General features: G+C 33.1%; 1 protein-coding gene across 1 annotated transcript; it reads right to left on the bottom strand.

Annotated features, from left to right (window-relative positions):
- Window positions 1-14,348: 14,348 nt before the first annotated feature.
- LOC108917248 lies at window positions 14,349-15,444 on the bottom strand. The gene is made up of 3 exons (XM_018723754.1): window positions 15,324-15,444; window positions 14,773-15,156; window positions 14,349-14,715 (listed from the first exon to the last, which is right to left on the bottom strand). The coding sequence occupies exons 1-3, from the start codon at window positions 15,378-15,380 to the stop codon at window positions 14,425-14,427; spliced, it is 732 nt and encodes a 243-aa protein (XP_018579270.1). The 5' UTR covers window positions 15,381-15,444; the 3' UTR covers window positions 14,349-14,424.
- Between the last annotated feature and the right edge of the window lie 4,737 nt (window positions 15,445-20,181).

The following is a 20,181-nucleotide window of genomic DNA, read 5'->3' as shown; positions in this document are numbered from 1 at the left end:
AAATATTTCTTTACATGAGAAATATTTATATCCAAATATATTCTTAAAATAAGTACATATATACAATCATTTGACCAAAACTATTCAATTTTGTATTAAACAAACGATACATTAATATACAATACAAAACATGTTTCTATAAAATCGATGTAGATCATAAAATTAAGAATAGAATTCGTTTAACCGTAAGTATCAAATATTTTTTTTAAATTGGTACTGGTTATTTTGAAAGTAAGAAATTATATTTCTGGGTAGAAATTTAAAGTATTTAAATAAGTAATTTTCTTGAAGGAAAAAAATATTTTCTTGCGTATATGTAAACGTGCGATACCTTAAAATCAAATGTTGTACATTTAAAGCATGAAATGTTTTTTGCGTGTAGATAAAATTAAATTTGAATATGGGAATCCGCTGTTTCGTAATGGTAGTCAAGTGTATCTGCAAACATATTAATTGTTTCGTAAATAAAAGGTGGAACTAAAAAAAATACATGTATTTTCGTCAAGTTAAAAAAACGCACTGCATAAAAATATTTCAAACGTAAATAAAGGCGGAAATACACATACCAGTAAAATAGGTAAGTAACTAGTATGCTAAGACATGGCATACGCCGGCAGATGGCACACTGCTGATACATTTGCAAGTAAAATGGAATGCCTCTATAGTATATGGATTATTGGCATGCCAGTAGGTAGCAAGTGGTAATACACATGCCAGTTTTTCAGTGATCAGAGAGTTTTCAAGACGGAAAATAATAGGTAACTATGGAAAATGTGCAAAATGAATTAAACAATATTATATCATTACTTGCACCTCAATTGGTAGTTAAAAATATTAAGCAACAGAGGATCAGAAGAAAGAAACGACGTATTTGGGTAAAATACTGGATTAGCAGAAGGGAAGAATATGGAGCAAGCAGTTGTTTGCTTGAGAATGCTTCCTGAAAAATTTGATGAACTGTTATTGAAAATTAGAAACAAAATTCAGAAAAAGATACCCATACAGTCATCCAAAGTAGAAAACAAAATCGCTTATAGTGGTGATAGCTACTGGAGTGCCAGCAACTAGTAGATACGTTCCCACATGCCGCTTGAACTCCCCCGAAACCCCCCGCCTCACATTGCATGCCAAAAAATCAAATTATGTGCAATTTACTTGCGCGCCTTCTACAGGCATGCCTTTTAATAAATACACATACCAGGAGCTATCTCCTGCAAGCTACTTGCATGCTATTGTGCAAGCAAGAGGCATGTGTATTTCCGCCTTAATNTGTCTATGTGTAACAATTCTATGCAACAAAGCATCTAAAGGTGTGGCACAGACTAATTCTTTGCTAATTTTTCTCCTTGTCCAAAGCCTAAAGCCAAATCAGTCCCTTGTACATATTCACATCCAACGCCTAAATGTGTGTCTATAAATTTACATAGTAAAATCTGTATCTATGCCCTGCATATACATACGGATGAATATTAACCAGCACACATGGTGTGTGTAAATTCATGAACGTTTAGCTTAAGCCCATCCAATTTGGCTAGTTGTGAATTACGACGGTAAAGAACTTCTGTTGCCGGCAACTTTTCCATAGACGCTCCTGCTTAAAGTGAATTATTTGCGAAGTTTTTAATGGGAACATATTTTAGAGACTCGGGTATGAATATTTAACGGTTCAGTTTATAGCAGAAGTTAATATCTGCGAAATGCATTTTAACTCTGCAATAGCGTCGTGCTTAATGCACAAACATCGGTAAAGGAAAGTCAGAACCAGATCCAGAAAATATTTTTGTGGGTTTTGACGTGGTGTTACTATTCACAAGTGCTGAAGAAGAAGCTACGGCGGGACTTCACCCATTCTCCATATCAGAAGACAAGAATGCAGCTGATGAATCTGCTCCTTTGGGGAATAGTTTTATGGACAAACTGAAGAGGCTGTTATAGATCCAGCCTAGCCATGAAGAAGAAAACTCTGAAACTAGCAACTCTTTAGGCCAAATATTGGTTTTGGCCAGCCTCATGGGTATAACAATATAAAGGATTTCTAGACCAATTTAATGCAGTACATCTGGACGTCAGTTGCCTTTCATGGAGTTGCTCAAGGAAAAACTGGATGCAAGTTTTAAGCACCCTATGAGTTAGAACAAGGAGTTGTATCAACTACGATCAGCTTTGAAAGGAACAGCATATCGTCTAACTTTAGTACGATCTAAGAACAGGAAACGGTAGAATCGATTTTGAAGAAAATACATTAATATCGTCCACAATATGACAGAAAAGATAGGATCAGCTGCTGCTGTTATTATTGTAATTATTTATTCATGTTTTATTACAATGGTGCACAATTAGAGTAGCCACAAATTGTTCGTGTTTTTTATATACAGTGAACGTAGACAAAATGCTACAGTGCCAGCGTCAAAATGGATGTATGTTTTTATATGTAATTATAGAATTGAATATGATTTTTAAATGTTTTGCAAAATTTTTTTTATGCTATAACCAATGAAAGAAACTAATTATAATAGAGCTCAGCAAGCCCATTACATAACTATCCGAATTAACGCACACCATGAGCTGCGCTTTTGAGTTTAACGAAGCCATTAGCATTGTTTTAATTTACTGGAGCTGTCGACTGAACATATCTCTTGGTTCAAGAATACACATTTCTAATTGTATGAGAAATTAGCTTACGGGTTTTGGAATGACAATTTATGTAACGGATTTTAAATAGGGTCGTCGAAGGGAATTTTAATCATACTTTAATAGCAAATTCCTAGGATGAAAATGTTAGCCCAATGTACTGTAAGTATGAGACTAACATTGATTTAAAAGATAATACAAGTAAAAGTTTAAAAAACTCGATGGGGAAAAGCAATTTTATTTTATTAGATTTTGCTGTGGGCAAATAGATTACACTGTAATAGTATTGTGATATATATATTTTTAGTGACATAAGATAGAAATTAGTTTATCATTTAAACGTGAAATAGATAACTGTGAGTACATATTACCACCAGTAGGATATAAAAAACTCTCACCATCCTTTATATCCACAATATCTTCCTCAATATCCTCAATATCTACAATAAAGGATTGTGAGAGTTAGAAGACTTAGAATATTCCCACTGGCCTTCTTATCATTAAATAAAAAGAAGAAAATAAATGAAAGGACTCTCGAAAGGACTCAAGTTTTCTAAGATTCTCAAGAACAAATATGTTCTATACCATATTAAAAACTCTAAAAATACAACCAGTATAGTAGTACTAACATCGTTAGAGAAGATTAAATTTTATTATATAAAATAAAACAACTTTCTGAAAAAACAAACTAAAGAATCGCCTTCACCTACTGGGATCTTTTAAAGTGAACTAATGAAAAACTTAAATATTTAATCGGAACTGCAAATAGTTCTGAGGCAGGCGGAAACCCCTTCAACTCAAATTTTCAATTAAAATGAAATGGCAACAGGTAGGAAATTACCCAGTCACCTTTTCTCTCCCTTTTTCTTCGGCCCCAGTGCTTTTAAGCACTAAAGTCTAAGTGGAAATTTTTAATTTCGAATTAGTTTCGAAGCAGTCAAATAAAATAAGACTTTAATTTTAAGACGTGGCAGAGCCGTGTCAAGTTCCTCGATTAATCAAATTCAAAAGCTCTTTCACTTTAGTTTTCTAGAACAGTTACAGGAAAAAATAAAAGGATTATACGAGGTAATTATTTTAGCAAATAATAGCACTGATAAAAACAGTTATTTGCAAAGAATATACACATCTTACTTAAGATGAATCTAAAGATGAATATATTAAAAAGCTCCTTGTAATTTTACAAAAAAATATATATGTGCGAAGAATACGTATACTGTTTTATTATATTAAATATTTCCCTGTCTACAGAACAATGTTTTAGTTGACATCTACAGATAAATGTTTAATGTATATTAAATTCCGACGTTTCGAGACATACCGTACGCGCCCAAAGTATGGAATAAATTCAGTAAAAACGAAACAAATTTTTTTGGGAAAAATCCTCAAACAGGTCGATTTTTAATTTAAAAAATACATATTTTAGCATAAAAGGCGATTTTCAACCATTTGTTTTCGAGTAATGACGGCATCGACATTTTTTTTAAATAGCAACCCCCTATTTTTTTTCTTGATTCTGAAAGATCGTTTCATTGTCGATCCGACAGTATTAAAATGTTGCTATCTTAAGTAGGAAAGTTTTCGAGTAAATGACGATTGAATGTTAGAAAATGTAAATTTTATTCATTAAAAAAAATAACAATTCCTATGTCAAGCAAATACAATCCTTTAAGTTTTCTACCTAAATTAAGTGTTCGAATTGCCACCCACCGACTACTTGACAATACGCAAGTATGTGTAGAAATTCTTCTTGCACATTATGAATTATTTCTGGAGTAACTCTGTGTATTTCATTTATAATACAATTTTGGAGTCCTTCTAAATTATGTGGTCTATTAACGTACACTTTGGACTTTAAGTAGCCCCATATGATATAGTCCAGGGGTGTAAGATCTGGGGATCTCGCGGGCCATTCTATCGGTCCTCGTCTGCCGATCCACCTCCTAGGAAAACAATTGTCCAGAAAATCTCGAACAGGGCGCGCATAGTGCGGAGGTGCACCGTCTTGCTGAAACCATATGGTGTCATCAGGAATATCAGGGTCATTATCGTTAGGAAAAATTACTGCAAGCGCTGGAACAAGGTCATTTTGTAAAAACTCTAAATATCTTTCTCCTGTAAGGGTTCCTTCAAAGAAGAAAGGCCCTACTATTCTGTTGTCAACTATTCCAGCCCACACATTTAATTTCTGTGGGTGTTGGGTATGTGTCTCTGCCATCCAATGAGGATTTTCCCGACTCCAATACCTGCAAGTTTGACGGTTCACTGTACCATTGAGACAAAACGTGGCCTCGTCTGAAAAAAGTATTTGCCGGTGTAAATCTCTATTTACTTGACATAAATCCATCATAATTTCACAAAAGTGTAAGCGGCGGTCGGGATCGTCTTCATTGAGTTCCTGCACAAGTTGAATTTTGTAGGGATGATATTTTTCCTGCCTCAGGATACGTAGCACTGTGGTCTGACTAATTTCATTGTTTAATGCAACCAATCGTGAAGTATTATGAGGATTATCTACCATACTTATCAAAATGTTCTGTTTGTGATCTTCACTAACGCTTGGACGTCCAGGTTTTGGAATATCTACAACATTGCCAGTTTCTCTAAATTTAGATTCTATCTTACTGACTGTTGATTGGCTGATACGGCGATCTGGATGTTTTTCATTAAATAAATCGCAAATTTCCTGCTGCGTTCTAGTCTTATCCCCGCATTCGATAAGAATTAAAATTTCAATTCTTTGTGTGACAGTTAAATGTGCCATAATACTTTAAATTCAACAATAATTTTTGTATCGCTTACAATACTTAGAAAGTCGGTATGACAGTGACACTTTGTAAAGATTTACACCTACGTAATCTTTAAAAAACTTCAAGTATTTAGAAAAACTAAAGGACCCCGCACAAACCTTATGGGAAATTCCGTTCGGTCGATTTTAATGAAATTTTGGGAATAGGTTGTTTTTGTTATGAAGAACAAAAGTCTTCATGGGCCCAAAGTTCGTTAATGGACAGTTTCCGAGATATTCGATGTCAAAAGTTGATAATGCGAATGCGTGTCAAGCACTTGTTTAAATGCTTATTAGTCGCGCAAAAGCTCCATGAAGCTTAAAAACTGTATAATACATATATATTCGTCTAGATAGTGCGTATCCATTCGTATGTGTGTGCGTGTGCGTGCGTGTGCGTGCGCGTGCTAGTGCGTGTGAAAACAATCTAATGATTGTATCCAAAGTAACACCCAAGACAGAGTAGTCGAAACAACTTTAGGGTACAGTTTCTTGCGTGTTTTTAAATCAGTATTTCAAAATATATATCGAAAAATAAGGTGATTTTAAATATACTTATTCTATTAGAAAAAAGTATTCTTCTTTATTTAACATCGTAGTTTAGATATCCAACTGTGAGTAATCTATCGATATCGATAGCAGAGAATATTTTAATGTGAAGATATTAGAAATATTATACTATTATTTATGAGTACCTCAAATATTTCGAATGTTGAAAAATATCAGTTTCGTTGGACTTATTGTCAAATAGTTCTTAATTGATATTACTGTTCAATTACCATTCACTTGCAGTTTTTGGTGTTATACTCCCGATATTGATTTGGTAATTTTTTCATAGGTATGTTCATTTTATAATTAGCAGTTCAGCTTGTTGCAATATAAATAGCTTTCAGATTACAAATACAACGTTATAGTTGCGATCGGGATATGGTACATTTAAATAGAGTGGTAAATGTAGATCTTTTTGGAGATATTGCTATAAATCGACGAAATGACGCAGGTTTCCCTCTAGGAATTGTTACACCTGATACTCGAATATGTAATAATTGCTCTATCTACTATTTCAATTTCACTACGAATAGTTTGGAAGCAATTGTTACATATTCGAGTCTCGGGTGTAAAAACTGCTGGAGGCAGACCTGCGTCACTTTGTCGATTTATAACAATATCTCCAAAAACATCTACATTTACCATTACCACTCTATTTAAATCTACTATATTCCGCAGGGCGAAAGCCCGATCGCAACTATAACATTGTATTTGTAGTCTGAAAGCCATTTATATTGCAACAAGCTCAACTGCTAATTACAAAATGAACACACCAGACCTGTGAAAAAATGATCAAAGCAATATCAGGAGTATAACACAGCAAAAACTGCAAGTGAATGGTAATTGAACAGTAATATCGATTAAGAACTATTTGACAATAAGTCCAACGAAACTGATATTTTTCAACATTGTAAATATTTGACGTACTCATAAATAATAGTATAATATTTCTAATATCTTCACATAAAATATTCTCTGCTATCGATATCGATATATTACTCACAGTTGGATATTTAAACTATGATGTTAAATAAAGAAGAATATTTTTTTCTAACAGAATAAGTAGGTATATTTAAAAACACGTTATTTTTCGATATATATTTTGAAATACTGATTTAAAAACACGCGAGAAACTGTATCCTAAAGTTGTTTCGACTACTCTATCTTGGGTGCTACTCTGGAGTTATTTTGGATGCAATCATACGCTATAATAACTCAAATAAAATATATAATTGATCGAGAAGCATGGCTAACTGTGCTGACCAGATTGCACGTGAATACAGAAGTATTACTATAGCATTACTCCGAGGCTCTTCGTTTATTTGTTTATGAAAAGTATACACATACACGCACGCACGCACGCACACACACACACACACACAAACGAATGGATACGCACTATCTAGACGAATATATATGTATTATACAGTTTTTAAGCTTCATGGAGCTTTTACACGACTAATAAGCATTTAAACACGTGCTTGACACGCATTCGCATCATCAATTTTTAACATCGATATCTCGGAAACTGTCCATTAGCGAACTTTGGGCCCATGAAGACTTTTGTTCCTCATAACAAAAACAACCTATTCCCAAAATTTCATTAAAATTGACCGAACGGAGTTTCCCATAAGGTTTGTGCAGGGTCCTTTGATAACGTTTTTGCTTTATTTTAATTGATTTGGGTTTTCTAACATTCAATCGTCATGTACTCGAAAACTTTCCTATGTAAGATGGCAACATTTTAATACTGCCGGATCGACAATGAAACGATCTTTCAGAATCAAGAAAATAAATAGGGGGTTGCTATTTAAAAAAAATGTCGATGACGTAATTACTCGAAAACAAATGACGGTTGAAAATCGCCTTTTATGCTAAAATATGTATTTTTTAAATTAAAAATGGATCTGTTCGAGGATTTTCCCCAAAAAAAAAATTTTTTTTCGTTTTTACTGAATTTATTCCACACTTTAGGCGCTTACGGTATACCTTACACTATGTTCTTCAGAAAATAGAAAGGCAAAAATTACAAAGCCAAGTTTAAATTTTATTCTTATTTCTCTTATACCTGAAGAACAGCTGTCTACGCTAGTCTTTTAGGAGTACTCATAATACGTGAAGAAAGTTCCTATGCAGTCGGAAGTGGAAAATGAAGCGTATTATGAGAAGGAAACAAGTCCGCAGTTATCTAAATAAAAAAACGTTTAGCGTGTATCTTGTAAGTTATTGCTGCAAAACGGTTTTCAGAGGTAAACCGCTTATTGTTACCAAGTTCTGAACTGAACTGAAGTTTCCGAGTTCCAGGGACTGTATAAAATAAAGATAACGCTAGCTAGCGCCTTATTAATGGTTTTATTTACGGATGGAAATAGCAGGGTAAACTCTAACAGTGGCAGAAAAATCACACAAACACGTTTCAAGAGAACGTCGAACCTCAATTTGCCATTAAATCTGTCTGCGATTCGTCATAGACTCTGCCTGTAGATTTACATTGGGTTAAATTACACCGCAGCTGTTGAAACGTCTAGGTTTGCAACTTGGACTTTAATACCAAACAAAGTGTAACGTTATGGTTCAAAAGAGATGCTGAAATTTTATAATTATTAAATTTAATTTGATTTGTTACATGAAACCGAGCATTTGCAGAAGGTACGATTCTTCGACCTGCTCTTGTTGTTCTCGTGCTGGGCTCTGTGGGGACAGACGTGCTATCATAACCCCTAGGCTTGCCCTGATGTTCACTTCGGTTCTTGTAATTCATTCTAAGACGGCTCTGGGTCTGATTGCTGTCTTTAGTGGTAATAGTACATACAAATATCAAGTTATATAGGTATAAATCATATTCGCACCTCCATAAATCAATACTGTATTCGCTAATTCTTGATTTGAATAAGGCATTTTGAAATAAAGCGATATAAAACAATCAAGACTCGTCCGCGCGAGTACCGTACAAATAACCACACTGAATTTGACCCCGTTACTGCATTATAAACAGAATCGCTTTAGGTTTCACGTAATAATTCTTGATTAATTTTCTGGGATACATGACATTTTATACCACTTAATGGGAATTGATTGGACATAGTACTGTTTTCTACTAAAAATGTAAATACGAGAAATCCACAGTTTTTAACTCAGCTTAGTTTAGACCCCATTAGTTTTACTTAAAGCAAATGACTAAAACGGCGGAATATGTAAGGAAATTTGATTTTACCTTCCCTTTAGGACCTGCTGAAACCGCAAAAGCTACAACTTTAAATTTACTGCCAGAAAAGTATAATATGTATAAAAAACTCGTTACTATATGATTCTTATTAAAATTAACTTTCGTCAATTAGACGATGGGGAGCTAAAAAATTATTCCTACGAATATACATATGTATGTGGTAAATGTAGAAAAATATATTAATCCCTCTAATGAACTACTTACAAAAACCGAACCGAATATACCTACCAAAAATATAAAACTGTGTTAAGTAAATACTTTTTTTAACTCCAATGATTTACCTTTGAGCAAGCCGAATTAAGAGGAAACTGCCAATGTATAACTTTCGGTAATTAATAAATAATTAATATGCCGAACAAATATTTAACTACGTAAAGGTAAATGTGATGAAACGGTATATAGGCCGATCGATATGATATATTTATATAGGACCAAAGTAATAGAATCAGCAAATAGGATTTTGGATTGGAGGGTTTGTCAAAAAGATTACCAATAAGCACCCAAGAACTCAATCCTGCCGACACAGTCAATGGTAACAGACGGAAAGAATTATACGAGAGGATGACAATGCTTTTTTGTACAATCGTCATGTAATAATGAAAATTTAATTTTCTATTTATTAATACTGACTTCTACTACGCGTGTTTAAATTTATGCCAAATTATTTAAAAATAGTCATAAAATTCAAATTCAAATAACAGTATTTTGTGCAATCAAATTTCATGGGTTTAACAACTAAAAAACTGCTGATTGTTTAGTTAGGACAGATTAACTGATACTTCAAACAAATAAAACAAAGCTATAGCATAAATTCATTATTATTACTAATCAAACTGCAAAGAGAGAGCCATCTATTGTTTCTTGAGTTTAAAAACACACAGTTAATATAAGGCGACACCATTAATTTAGAAATGCAAACTCTATTTTTGTATGTAGACCAGGGTCGATAATTTTTGAAACCAAAAAAATTATAATATTATGAAACCCATTGGAAAATAAAGAGAATATAACAGAAATGAAAGGAAAAATAATTTACTGGCGATCTGAGGTCCGGAAGGGGTAGGGGGTGAGTTTTTAAGGGTAAAAAACAGTTTCTCTTGATTTCCAGAAAAACTACAAGTCTTATGGAAAAAAGTTAAATGACAAAGTTGTAGGTTTTTTATTTCTTTTACAAAAAAAAAATTTTTTCACGAAATTTGGTGAAAACACGCTGTAATTTTTTTATTTGAAATATTTATTTTTTCACCTTATTTTTACTTAATATCGAAAAAGCACCCTAATTTTCAGTCGAAAATTCTCACGTCTAAATATCTGCTTTTTTAAAAACGTCGGTGGGCTTTTTCTTCGTTGAAATCTCTACTTTCTGATGGTGTAAAAAAATATACATTATGGTAAGTTTTCTCAGGAAATGCAAAGAAACGAAAGAAGATTCTACAACATTTTCAAAATATTGTAGATGTCTTATTAAATATTAACTTTATTAACTTATTTGGTTGTTAATTATAATAGTATATTTCGACTTGTAATTTTTTTATTTATTAATGTAACATGGAATCTTACGTTTTTCGAGTAATTAAAGTGTAAATTTTAATAAATAGCTCAAAATTGTACATAATGATTAGAAAAAAATTTTCGGATTCTAGTTTGTTTCTTTGCATTTCCTGAGAAAACTTACCATAGTAATGTATATATTTTTTTACTCCATCAAAAAGTAGAGATTTCAACGAAGAAAAAGCCCACCGACGTTTTTAAAAAAGCAGATATTTTGACGTGAGAATTTTCGATTGAAAATTAGGCTGCTTTTTCGATATTAAGTAAAAATAAGGTGAAAAAATAAATATTTAAAATCAAAAAAATTACAGCGTGTTTGGGACATAAATAGGTGAGTTTTCACCAAATTTCGTGAAAAAATAAATTTGTTTGTAAAAGATAAAAATAAAAAACCAAAAATTTGGTTATTTGAATTTTTCACATAAATTTTGAGGTTATGTGAAAAAAGTGTAAATACAAAAGTTGTAGATCTTTTTATTACCTACAACTTTGTTATTTAACTTTTTTCTATAAGACTTGTAGTTTTTCTGGAAATCAAGGGAAACTGTTTTTTACCCTTAAATACTCACCCCCTTCCCCTTCCCGACCTCAGATCGCCCGTAAATTATTTTTCTTTTCATTTCTGTTATATTCTCTTCCTTTTCCAATGGTTTCATCCTACTATTATAATTTTTTTTCACTTTTTACCATATTTGAAGGCTTAAGCACTGGTCTAATGGGCTAGCCTACCCTGCTAAAAATGCCTCAGGCATTACAGTAATCGCACTCGAGCAACAAGTGTCTACTTTGTTCGTATAATTTCAAAAAGTTCCATTAAAAGTAAACACTTAAATAATTTAAATTATTACAAAGATATTTATCACATTTGTTCAGTATTTTTATACAAAATAAGTTCGTTTCTTTCACTGGAATGACTACTAAGATGATTGTGGCAAACGTTTTGTATCAAGTTTTTAGGAATTTGACTCTATTATTGCGTTTATAATTTAATTATATAATATTAAATATTAGCTGTAAATTTTACGCAAATTTTAGAACAATTTTTAAACTTTTTAGATTTATTCGTTTTTAAAATAACATCAACGAACATCATTACAAATATTTAATTATCGTTAAAATAATATACCTGCCAATATGCAATTATCCCGAATTCAAATATTATTTTATGCCTTTGGATATTTATTTATTTTATATTTTGTGTAATTCCTGAATAAAACACCCTTTTTCAGTCGTGGAACTATCGTACCCCTAAAAAACTAACCATTTCTTAAATAGCAATCAAATTATTTCAGTTCCGTCGTTTTTATCTTAATTTTTCCCCTCACCTCTAATTAAACTTATTTTCACATTTGCTTTGATTTTATCATTTACCTCGACAAATTGCCGACACAGGCAAATCAACAGGAAATTTTCCACCGACGAGAGATCGGGGCATATGTATTCTTTCAGCGGCACATTGTGTGAACATAGCTCGTGTGAAATATAGCAAGCTTCCTCGATATTTCAAACCGGATTTAAGCCTGCCATGTTCATTCTTTTATCAGTTAAATTCGATACATGTTACGTGAATAGAGAAGTCCGTTTGAATCCGACACACAGCCACAAAATATTCATAGGTTCGGAATTGCAGCTGATGCCCATATTTATTCTTTTTGTAGAAGTGTTAGAGTACTTTTCAGGAAGATTACATCGCGATTTCAATGCAATGCGCCAGAGGGACATTTAGGCCAAGCAAATAAGATTTTTACTCGAAAAAAGTCCTATCCGCGAGATTATTGTAAAATTGTCTAAAGGAACATAATACAAGACATCTCTCATCTCGTGAGTCAAAAACTTTTGTTAGCTAACTTTTCTATTTAAACAAATAAGTGAGGAAAACAGTTTTTTCACTGTGCAGGGAAAACCATCAATTTTAGCGAAAAGTCACTCTCAGACAGCTTGTAGGGAGTAAAATTATCTACAAAATGAGACTTGTGAAATTAAAATCGGTTAATTAACAAACAAGTTATTGAAAAAAACAAGAAAAGTGCCCATTTTTTAATTTGTTTATAACTATCGCATTTATTGTTAAAATTTTATAAAAACCTATAACAAGTTGAGGATTTTGTCATACTTTAAAAGTGTGCCAAAAGTGGGCGCTGTAGGTGCAATAGTTTTCGCACAATTCAATTTGTTTATAACGGAGGCTCCAAAAGTTATGAAGTTCAAATTGATGCGCGCTGTAAAATTTTGCAATAGAGGGAGATTTGGTGTATCAGTTTTATATGGTCATGATTCCCGCGGTGAGTATTATTATTTAAATAAAATTTGTTTCAAATCAGCTATTTTCTATTTCTATTAAATAGGAAGGAAATATTTGTATTTATAAACGATTTATGAAATTGTACCAATAAATCATTGTTACAAGAACATTTGTTGGCACAAGAATAAATACAAATATGAATTGTATTGGGACGACTGACGCATCAATATCATATATTGATCCTACGAACAAGGTAAACTGTCACGATCTGTTACCGACACACTTGTAACTTAATCCGTTTACTGTTGTCAAATTGCACCGTATGCACGATAATTCTCAAACTCATGGCAAATTGGAGTTCTGGAAGTAATGGCAACTACTCGAAATCAGCCGGTTGTACCAACTAAGGGGAAATTCACTGTGTTACTGCAGTCAAGATTATTTAAAAAACTAATAGCAAATTTATTTAGAGTCGTTTTTGACCCTAGAAACGTCAAATATATACCGATGACGTGGCAACTAGTTAGGAAATAATTGTCCAACTAAATAAATTGTCATTATTTATTGAAAATACTTTGGAATTCATTATAATAAGTCCTTTTACCTTCTACAACCAATTTCAGGAGTTTCACTGTATATCTACTATAAAAGTAGAGTGATAAATGTCGAAATGAGCATTTTGTTTCATTTGCTGCGTTACAAAAATAGAGCGAAATTAAGAGATTATTTGGTGCCTGTTTTGCTTCATATTATTGTGTACATCTTCAATTGCATCTATAACATCTTTTCCTTTGACTTTTTGAAGAACCATTGTAAATAACCACTCAATTTGCAGTACTGGACAATATAAAATACACTAACTATTGGTCGACGTGGGATATCCGGAATTGTAGGATTTGTTGAAGTATTTATTAAGAAAATTGGATTTTCTTCTGTTTCTCCATTTCCCGTACAAATCTGTTTGAAGAAGGAATAAGGGAGAAATCACGTTTCTTAACAAAGGGCGGTAAATATTTTATGTATTACCTTTTGAGATGAATGAAAATTAAATACAAAGGGTTCGGTGGAGGGGTTTTGAAATAACAAGAAAAGCAAAGTGTGAAATTCATTAGATGGCCTATAATGAGCAAGAAAGCGGCCCTAATTGCTGCCTTGTGTAAAAAACTGTTTGCTTAATTTGTTACGTAAGAACGTGTTTTCAGGTAAAAAGGAATTTTTAACTCTCTTTCTAAAGTAAATGAAAACAGTGTTTTTTTACAAATATTCAAAGACTTCTAAAAAATTTGACTGTTTTCTAAATTATTTAAATGGAATGGACTCGGTATAGTTGCACTGATTTGATCAAACAAGAAACACAATGATACGAACAGGATACATTTATTTATTGGTACTGAGTACAGATTATACACGTAACACGATACTGTAAAACTGAAAAGTTTATGTAATAATTTTGCTTGCTACACAGGCAGCAATTATTGCCAAAGTCTTCTCTCCTTCAGACTCGCATTCGTCTACCTTAGTAGAAGCGCATTCTTTTACTTTGTCCTCCAACTGAGCGATCAAGGCGACAGTGGCTGCTACGTCAGCCTCGATTTTGGTGGGTAAGCTAGTGATGTCTTTTTCGATTTGTAGCGCCAATTTGGCCAAGCATTTCACCGCCTTAAGTCCGTGACCGCAGTCCTTGATTTCTTGCTTGATGTTCTCTACCTCCTCGACGACCTTTTTCACCTAGAAAACAACAGTTTAATAGATTTTCTAAATGCATCAATTAATGTGATTACTTACCGCATCTAAAGCATCTTGTGCATAGGAAATGCCTTGATCAATCCTGTCGGACACGCAGTGCACCATATCTTCAGTAAAAACATTCGGCAGGTTCACCAGCTTATCTTCGTTGCCCGCCAGGCAATCGTCGATGTTAACGCCAGCATTGGCAGCCTTTTCCTTCAGTTTGTCCAGTTCTTCTCTGAACTTGTCTTCGGTGCTTTTCATTTCTGATTCTGCCGATGCTTCGATGGCTGCTGCAGTTTGGTCTACTTTGTTTCTGGCGTCGTCTAGAGCCTGTTGGGCTTGGACCAAGGCTTCGTCAACAGCTGCCTCCAGTTTTTCGAGTAGCTTTTCAGCGTCATTTCTCACTTGTGGTACGTCGTCGTTGTCTACTGCATGAGTCTGAGAAAACGTTTTCAATAAATTATATCCCAATGCAATGTTTTACTTCAATAATTCTCTAACTATTACTAACCTTACCCATTTTATTTTTAGGTTTGTAAGTTTGCAGGAAATACTTTCTATAATTCAATAAATACCAACTCAAAAGTGTAGTAAAATTATGTTACCTGTACAAAGACTGCAAAGATTGCTACAAAGAGCACTACTGCCAACTTGCACACCATTTTCTTAATTTTTTTCTTCGTAAAACAACTGCTTCACCAACGGCGGGGTAATGATTTGGGTTCCGAGAAAAATCTGTATTTATATACGACATCCAAACAAAGGGATTTTGATTAGGTTCAAGTGCTTTGTTGGAGCAAAAATATTATTGGTTACACAAAAATAGTTCCAGATAAGATAAAGGGAAACTCCTTGTCTTGTTCTGCAATAAAAAAGACATCAAACTTCAATTAAATAGAAGGTTCAGCAACAATTTAATTGTTATTTTCTGTTCGATTTGATAAGTAAATTCGAAAATTTGGTCAAGTACCCTTTGTTTCTATAAAAGTATAAACAGATCAGAGAAAGTTTGGATAGGTACGTTCGAACTAATTTAGTGACACGAAGATAAGATAAAATTAAGATGCACTTTTTTATATTTTAACGTAAAAAATCCAAGAAAAGTTGGGGGAAATGCTACGTTCATTAAGACAACGAGTAAGGGCTTCCGTAATTGACTTTAATCTAGTTGAAAAATCTGGAGAAAAACGCAGTCTTCCTCATTAAGTAGTTAGCTAATCGGTATAATCTAAAATACTTGGGCAACTGAAAAGCACTTCATTTCACGCTACTGAAACTTCAACGGAAATACTCTTCAGATAATTTGCTTAATGTAGGTCATACACTTCAGAAAGCAGTTGCTACTGATGAACTAGGAACCACGAAATAGCCAATAATCGCAAAAATAAAACTAAGAAACTCAGTTTAGCTTTAGGTAAACATCTCTAGAACTAACGGCATTTCGGTTTAATTTAAATTTCCTCAAAGCAAAGCAAAATATATGCCCATTGTTAAACTACTAATAATAACATCTACTTGACTTATTTTACCTTATAATTTTTTAAGAGGAAAAATAATAGCAAATTGGCATTATTTCTTTAAAGAAATTCCCTAAGTACTTGAAACCCACAACATAACATTTTGACACTGTGCTATACAGGGTATTTTTAAATGAAGTAGCAAAAATGGTACAAGTGAATGTAGAGCCAAAAATAAAAGGATTGAGGTAAAAATACCCTAAATAACAATTTTCTAGAGAGATCCAAAAGATTTTGAGTTATTGATATTGATCTGAAGATGGTATGGATTATGTTTTAGTAATCACTTATTCAATTTTACCACTGCAGCACGAGGGTCTTGGTTTTTACGGAATCCTTTCATTAAAAATTGTAATAAAATATTTGTACAAATTTATTTGTTTTGTTTGATTCTTTCATCTCGTTATGAACTTCTCTTGATGTTTCCTAGTTTCATTTCTTCTAGTTTGATTCCTGACTTTTCCATTCGTTCTCTATTTTTGCTCTCATTTTTGTTACTGCAAGTTTTATTCTTCTTCTGTATACAGGGTGATTCAGAACTTTTCAAAAATAAACATTTTTGATGTACAGGGTACAAATACAATTTAGTAAAGAAAAAATTAAAAAGGACAGTTAAAAAATGATTTAAAAATGTAAAACCTGACTTCGCCTAATGCGACCGGCATGGCGGCAAAATGTGATAAAATCGGACAAAAACTTTCGCAAGGATAGGATTTTATAGAACCTATTTTATATCAGCAAATTCAACTGCTTTTGCCGTTATTGTTATTATCAATTAATAAATTCAATTTGTGGTTTTAAATAATAAAATAATTTGGCATACCTAATGTTACAACAACTGTTCAAACCGACGTGTACACACATTTGGGTTCGTCTTACTCAGTTTCTACGAACTAACACAAATTTTGGCTTGCTTCAACATAATTTAAAATTATATCCATCAACTCCGAGCAAGCAATTTTTGACACTAACTACTAAAAAACTATTGTAAACACTAACGCAACGACGATTGTAAAATCGGATTTCAGTATTCGGAGTCGTTGAAACCAAGTGGCTCTTCACGCGTATTGCGAATTGACTCCATTTCTCATGCCACATCTATTCCCAACTTTTTTTTGAATAAGTTGTGAATCACCCTGTATATTTATTTGTATGTTTTCTTCCAGGTCTTTTAATCGTTCTCACTGTTCAATATTTTTATCACAATTTTCTTTTTTGTACCTGATTCTATCCCAACATAAACTGAATTTTAATTCTATCAATTTCTGTTTTTATAATTATTTTTACTGAATACCTTCGTACAACTTATACATCTTATGTCGTATATAGAATAAGAAGATACTGGTGAACAAATACTATCGGATAACCCTAGATAACAGGCTAACAAAACATTATTATGTTTGTCCCGCAAAGTTTTCACTAAATTAATCCAGCGAAACTTTGGCGTATAAAGAAAGGTTATATGCTGTATAAAAACATAAACGAAAAGAATATCTGGTGACCATCATCACCCCCATTTCCATATAAAGAAACGGTTACTGCCACATTACGACCGCTACCCTAAGAAAACCAGGTTTAATGTACCACTACGTGAAATTTGGAATAATGCTCGAGAGAGCACAAAGTACTATTCGTTCTAATTTCTTTAGATAAAAATATATCTCCCGTCTGGATCTTAAAAAAGCAGAGAGGAATGTTAGTCCAAAAATAGTATTATCAGTTTCATGTAAACAAATGGTTCTCGAATTATTATACAAAGTTTCTCGATATATCTCTAAATCCAGTCCTATAGTTATACAATTTTATTTTTTAAGGTTATTTTTCAAGGTTATTTTAAGGTCAGGATTTGTTTTTTGATAATTATACAATTTTTGATCCCGGATTTTGAAAGAGCGAGAAATTCTACGTTTGGAGACGTAGTTGAGTGAGTTATTTTTTCATTTCAATGTCAGTTGAAGGTCAGATTATAATCTCAAATTACTCAGGGTGGTATCTCGTCAGGACAGCGAGATACCGGAAAAATGACTTCTATAAACGTTGTTTGGATCATCGGGACAACCGCTTGATGACCTTGGATGTGGTCTTAAAAGACATTTTCATATAAATCACCAGATTTGGCTAGGCGGTAAGATTTTCGAATCCATACGATCTGGTTTCCAGGATTTTGAGGCACAAATATGACAACGATCTTATTCAAGAATTTAGACCTACATAGTTCCAGCTTGTGACCATCAATCTTGCCAACCCATATGCTGGAGATGATGACATTGCCCCGAAAGGGAATGCGTGTCAGAATTCGTCCTACGATATTCAGAGGTATTACCTTCAAAGAAAAAAGTTGACCTTGAAATAACCTTGAACATAGCCTCGAAGGTCAAATCAAGTTACCCAAACAACTGTTGTAGATGCCATTTTCCCCATCTCGCTATTCTGACGAGATACTAATCTGAGAAGTTCGAGAGGGACATTTGAACTTTAAATGATTTTGAGAATGAAAAAGTAACTCAACCACGTGCCCTGATTCTGAAATGTTTGGCTTTTTCAGAATGAGGGGATAAAAACCGTATTACTATAAAAAAAAATTGACCTTCAAATAACCTTCTAAATGAGCTAACTTCGTCAAACGGAACCGGATTCGGATTCAGCAACTTCAAAAACGTACGACACATTGATTTTTTTTCCGTGAAGCTGTTTGCTCATATTTTTGCAGGTAACTCTTTATCGTTTAATTATCAAATATGTGATGACACAATAATTGTTAATAATGGAGTAATAACCAAATATTGTCATTGTGAATAAATCCTTAAAATACAGAAATGGATCACTTGCAAAGAGTGTACCTTTAAAAAAATGTCTATTTTCGTTCATAAGAGTTAGATCTAGTTTAGTTAACATAAATTTAATTATCCACAGTTTTTTCGCTCACAAAGAGTTTGCGTTGTGTAAAAACTACTGTTATATGGCATAAACTCTTTGTCGGTGTAGTTTCGACCTTTCTAATTAAAGCAACTGCGTTTGTAGCACGTCTACGGAAAAATTGTCGGCGGCATCGTTCTGTTTGTGAATGTGCCACCATATATCAGTCGGTAATGGTGCAAAATTTAACACGTAATGCAGATTTATGACGAAGATTGGAATTTAACTGAAAAATAATTGCGGGTTCTCCGGAACCAGTAAGTATTTCAAGCAGGACGTATGTCATGTCATGCATGTTAATGGAATTACATCAACAGACATTGGGGGATGGTGATTTTGTCTTTCCCCTAGAGAGCGATATATTTTTATATTAAAAATTTGACAGCCAGCCAATTTTAGTTAGTTTCGTTAACACGTATGGTGTTAATGAAACGTTACAATGATTATTTCGTTCACTGTATCATAACGAGTCTGTTTACATTCTAGACATTCACATTTGCACCTAACAATGTCGTATGTTAAAACTTTTCGCTTCTTTACTATAGAAATTCATAAAGTGAATTCTAAACAATCTTGCATATTTAAAACACTAGACTTGATGTATGCCGTGTCTCTAGAGCATAAAATAGTGTCATTCCAATCGAGTAAAATAAAAAGAGTACTCTTAGCTTTGCCTGCTATTAAAAAATAATTTTCCTTTAATCAAGGTATGACGAAAAAATTTAATTAAATTCGCTCATCTTGTGTATACAGGGTGGTCCCGAGGTAATGGGCCAAAATTCATGGGTAGATTTCCCAAGTAAAAATATTGCGATTTAGCCGAACATACCTTAGTCCAAAAGTTGATAGTTAAAGAGATACAGGGTGTTAAATGTAAAATATTATTTCAGTTTTTTTTAATTTATTCCTTAACAAATGCAAATATCCTCACAAAATTTTGGGGATTGGAGTTCTTTGAGTAAAGGAATTGAAATCTGTTCACATTTTGGTTAAAGTTCATAGAGGGCGCTAGCTGCAGTAGATTGAATGT

This window comes from Anoplophora glabripennis, unplaced genomic scaffold (genome assembly GCF_000390285.2).
Source record: "Anoplophora glabripennis isolate ALB-LARVAE unplaced genomic scaffold, Agla_2.0 scaffold41, whole genome shotgun sequence".
Taxonomy (NCBI): Eukaryota; Metazoa; Arthropoda; class Insecta; order Coleoptera; family Cerambycidae; genus Anoplophora; species Anoplophora glabripennis.
This window is presented reverse-complemented; position numbering and strand designations above follow the sequence as displayed.

Coding starts and splice junctions, on each gene's coding strand:
- LOC108917248 (XM_018723754.1), bottom strand. CDS start 15,380: ATGGTGTGCAAGTTGGCAGTAGTGCTCTTTGTAGCAATCTTTGCAGTC. Junction 15,157..15,323: donor TCTTTGCAGTCTTTGTACAG/GTAACATAATTT, acceptor ACGTTTTCTCAG/ACTCATGCAGTAGACAACGA. Junction 14,716..14,772: donor CACAAGATGCTTTAGATGCG/GTAAGTAATCAC, acceptor GTTGTTTTCTAG/GTGAAAAAGGTCGTCGAGGA.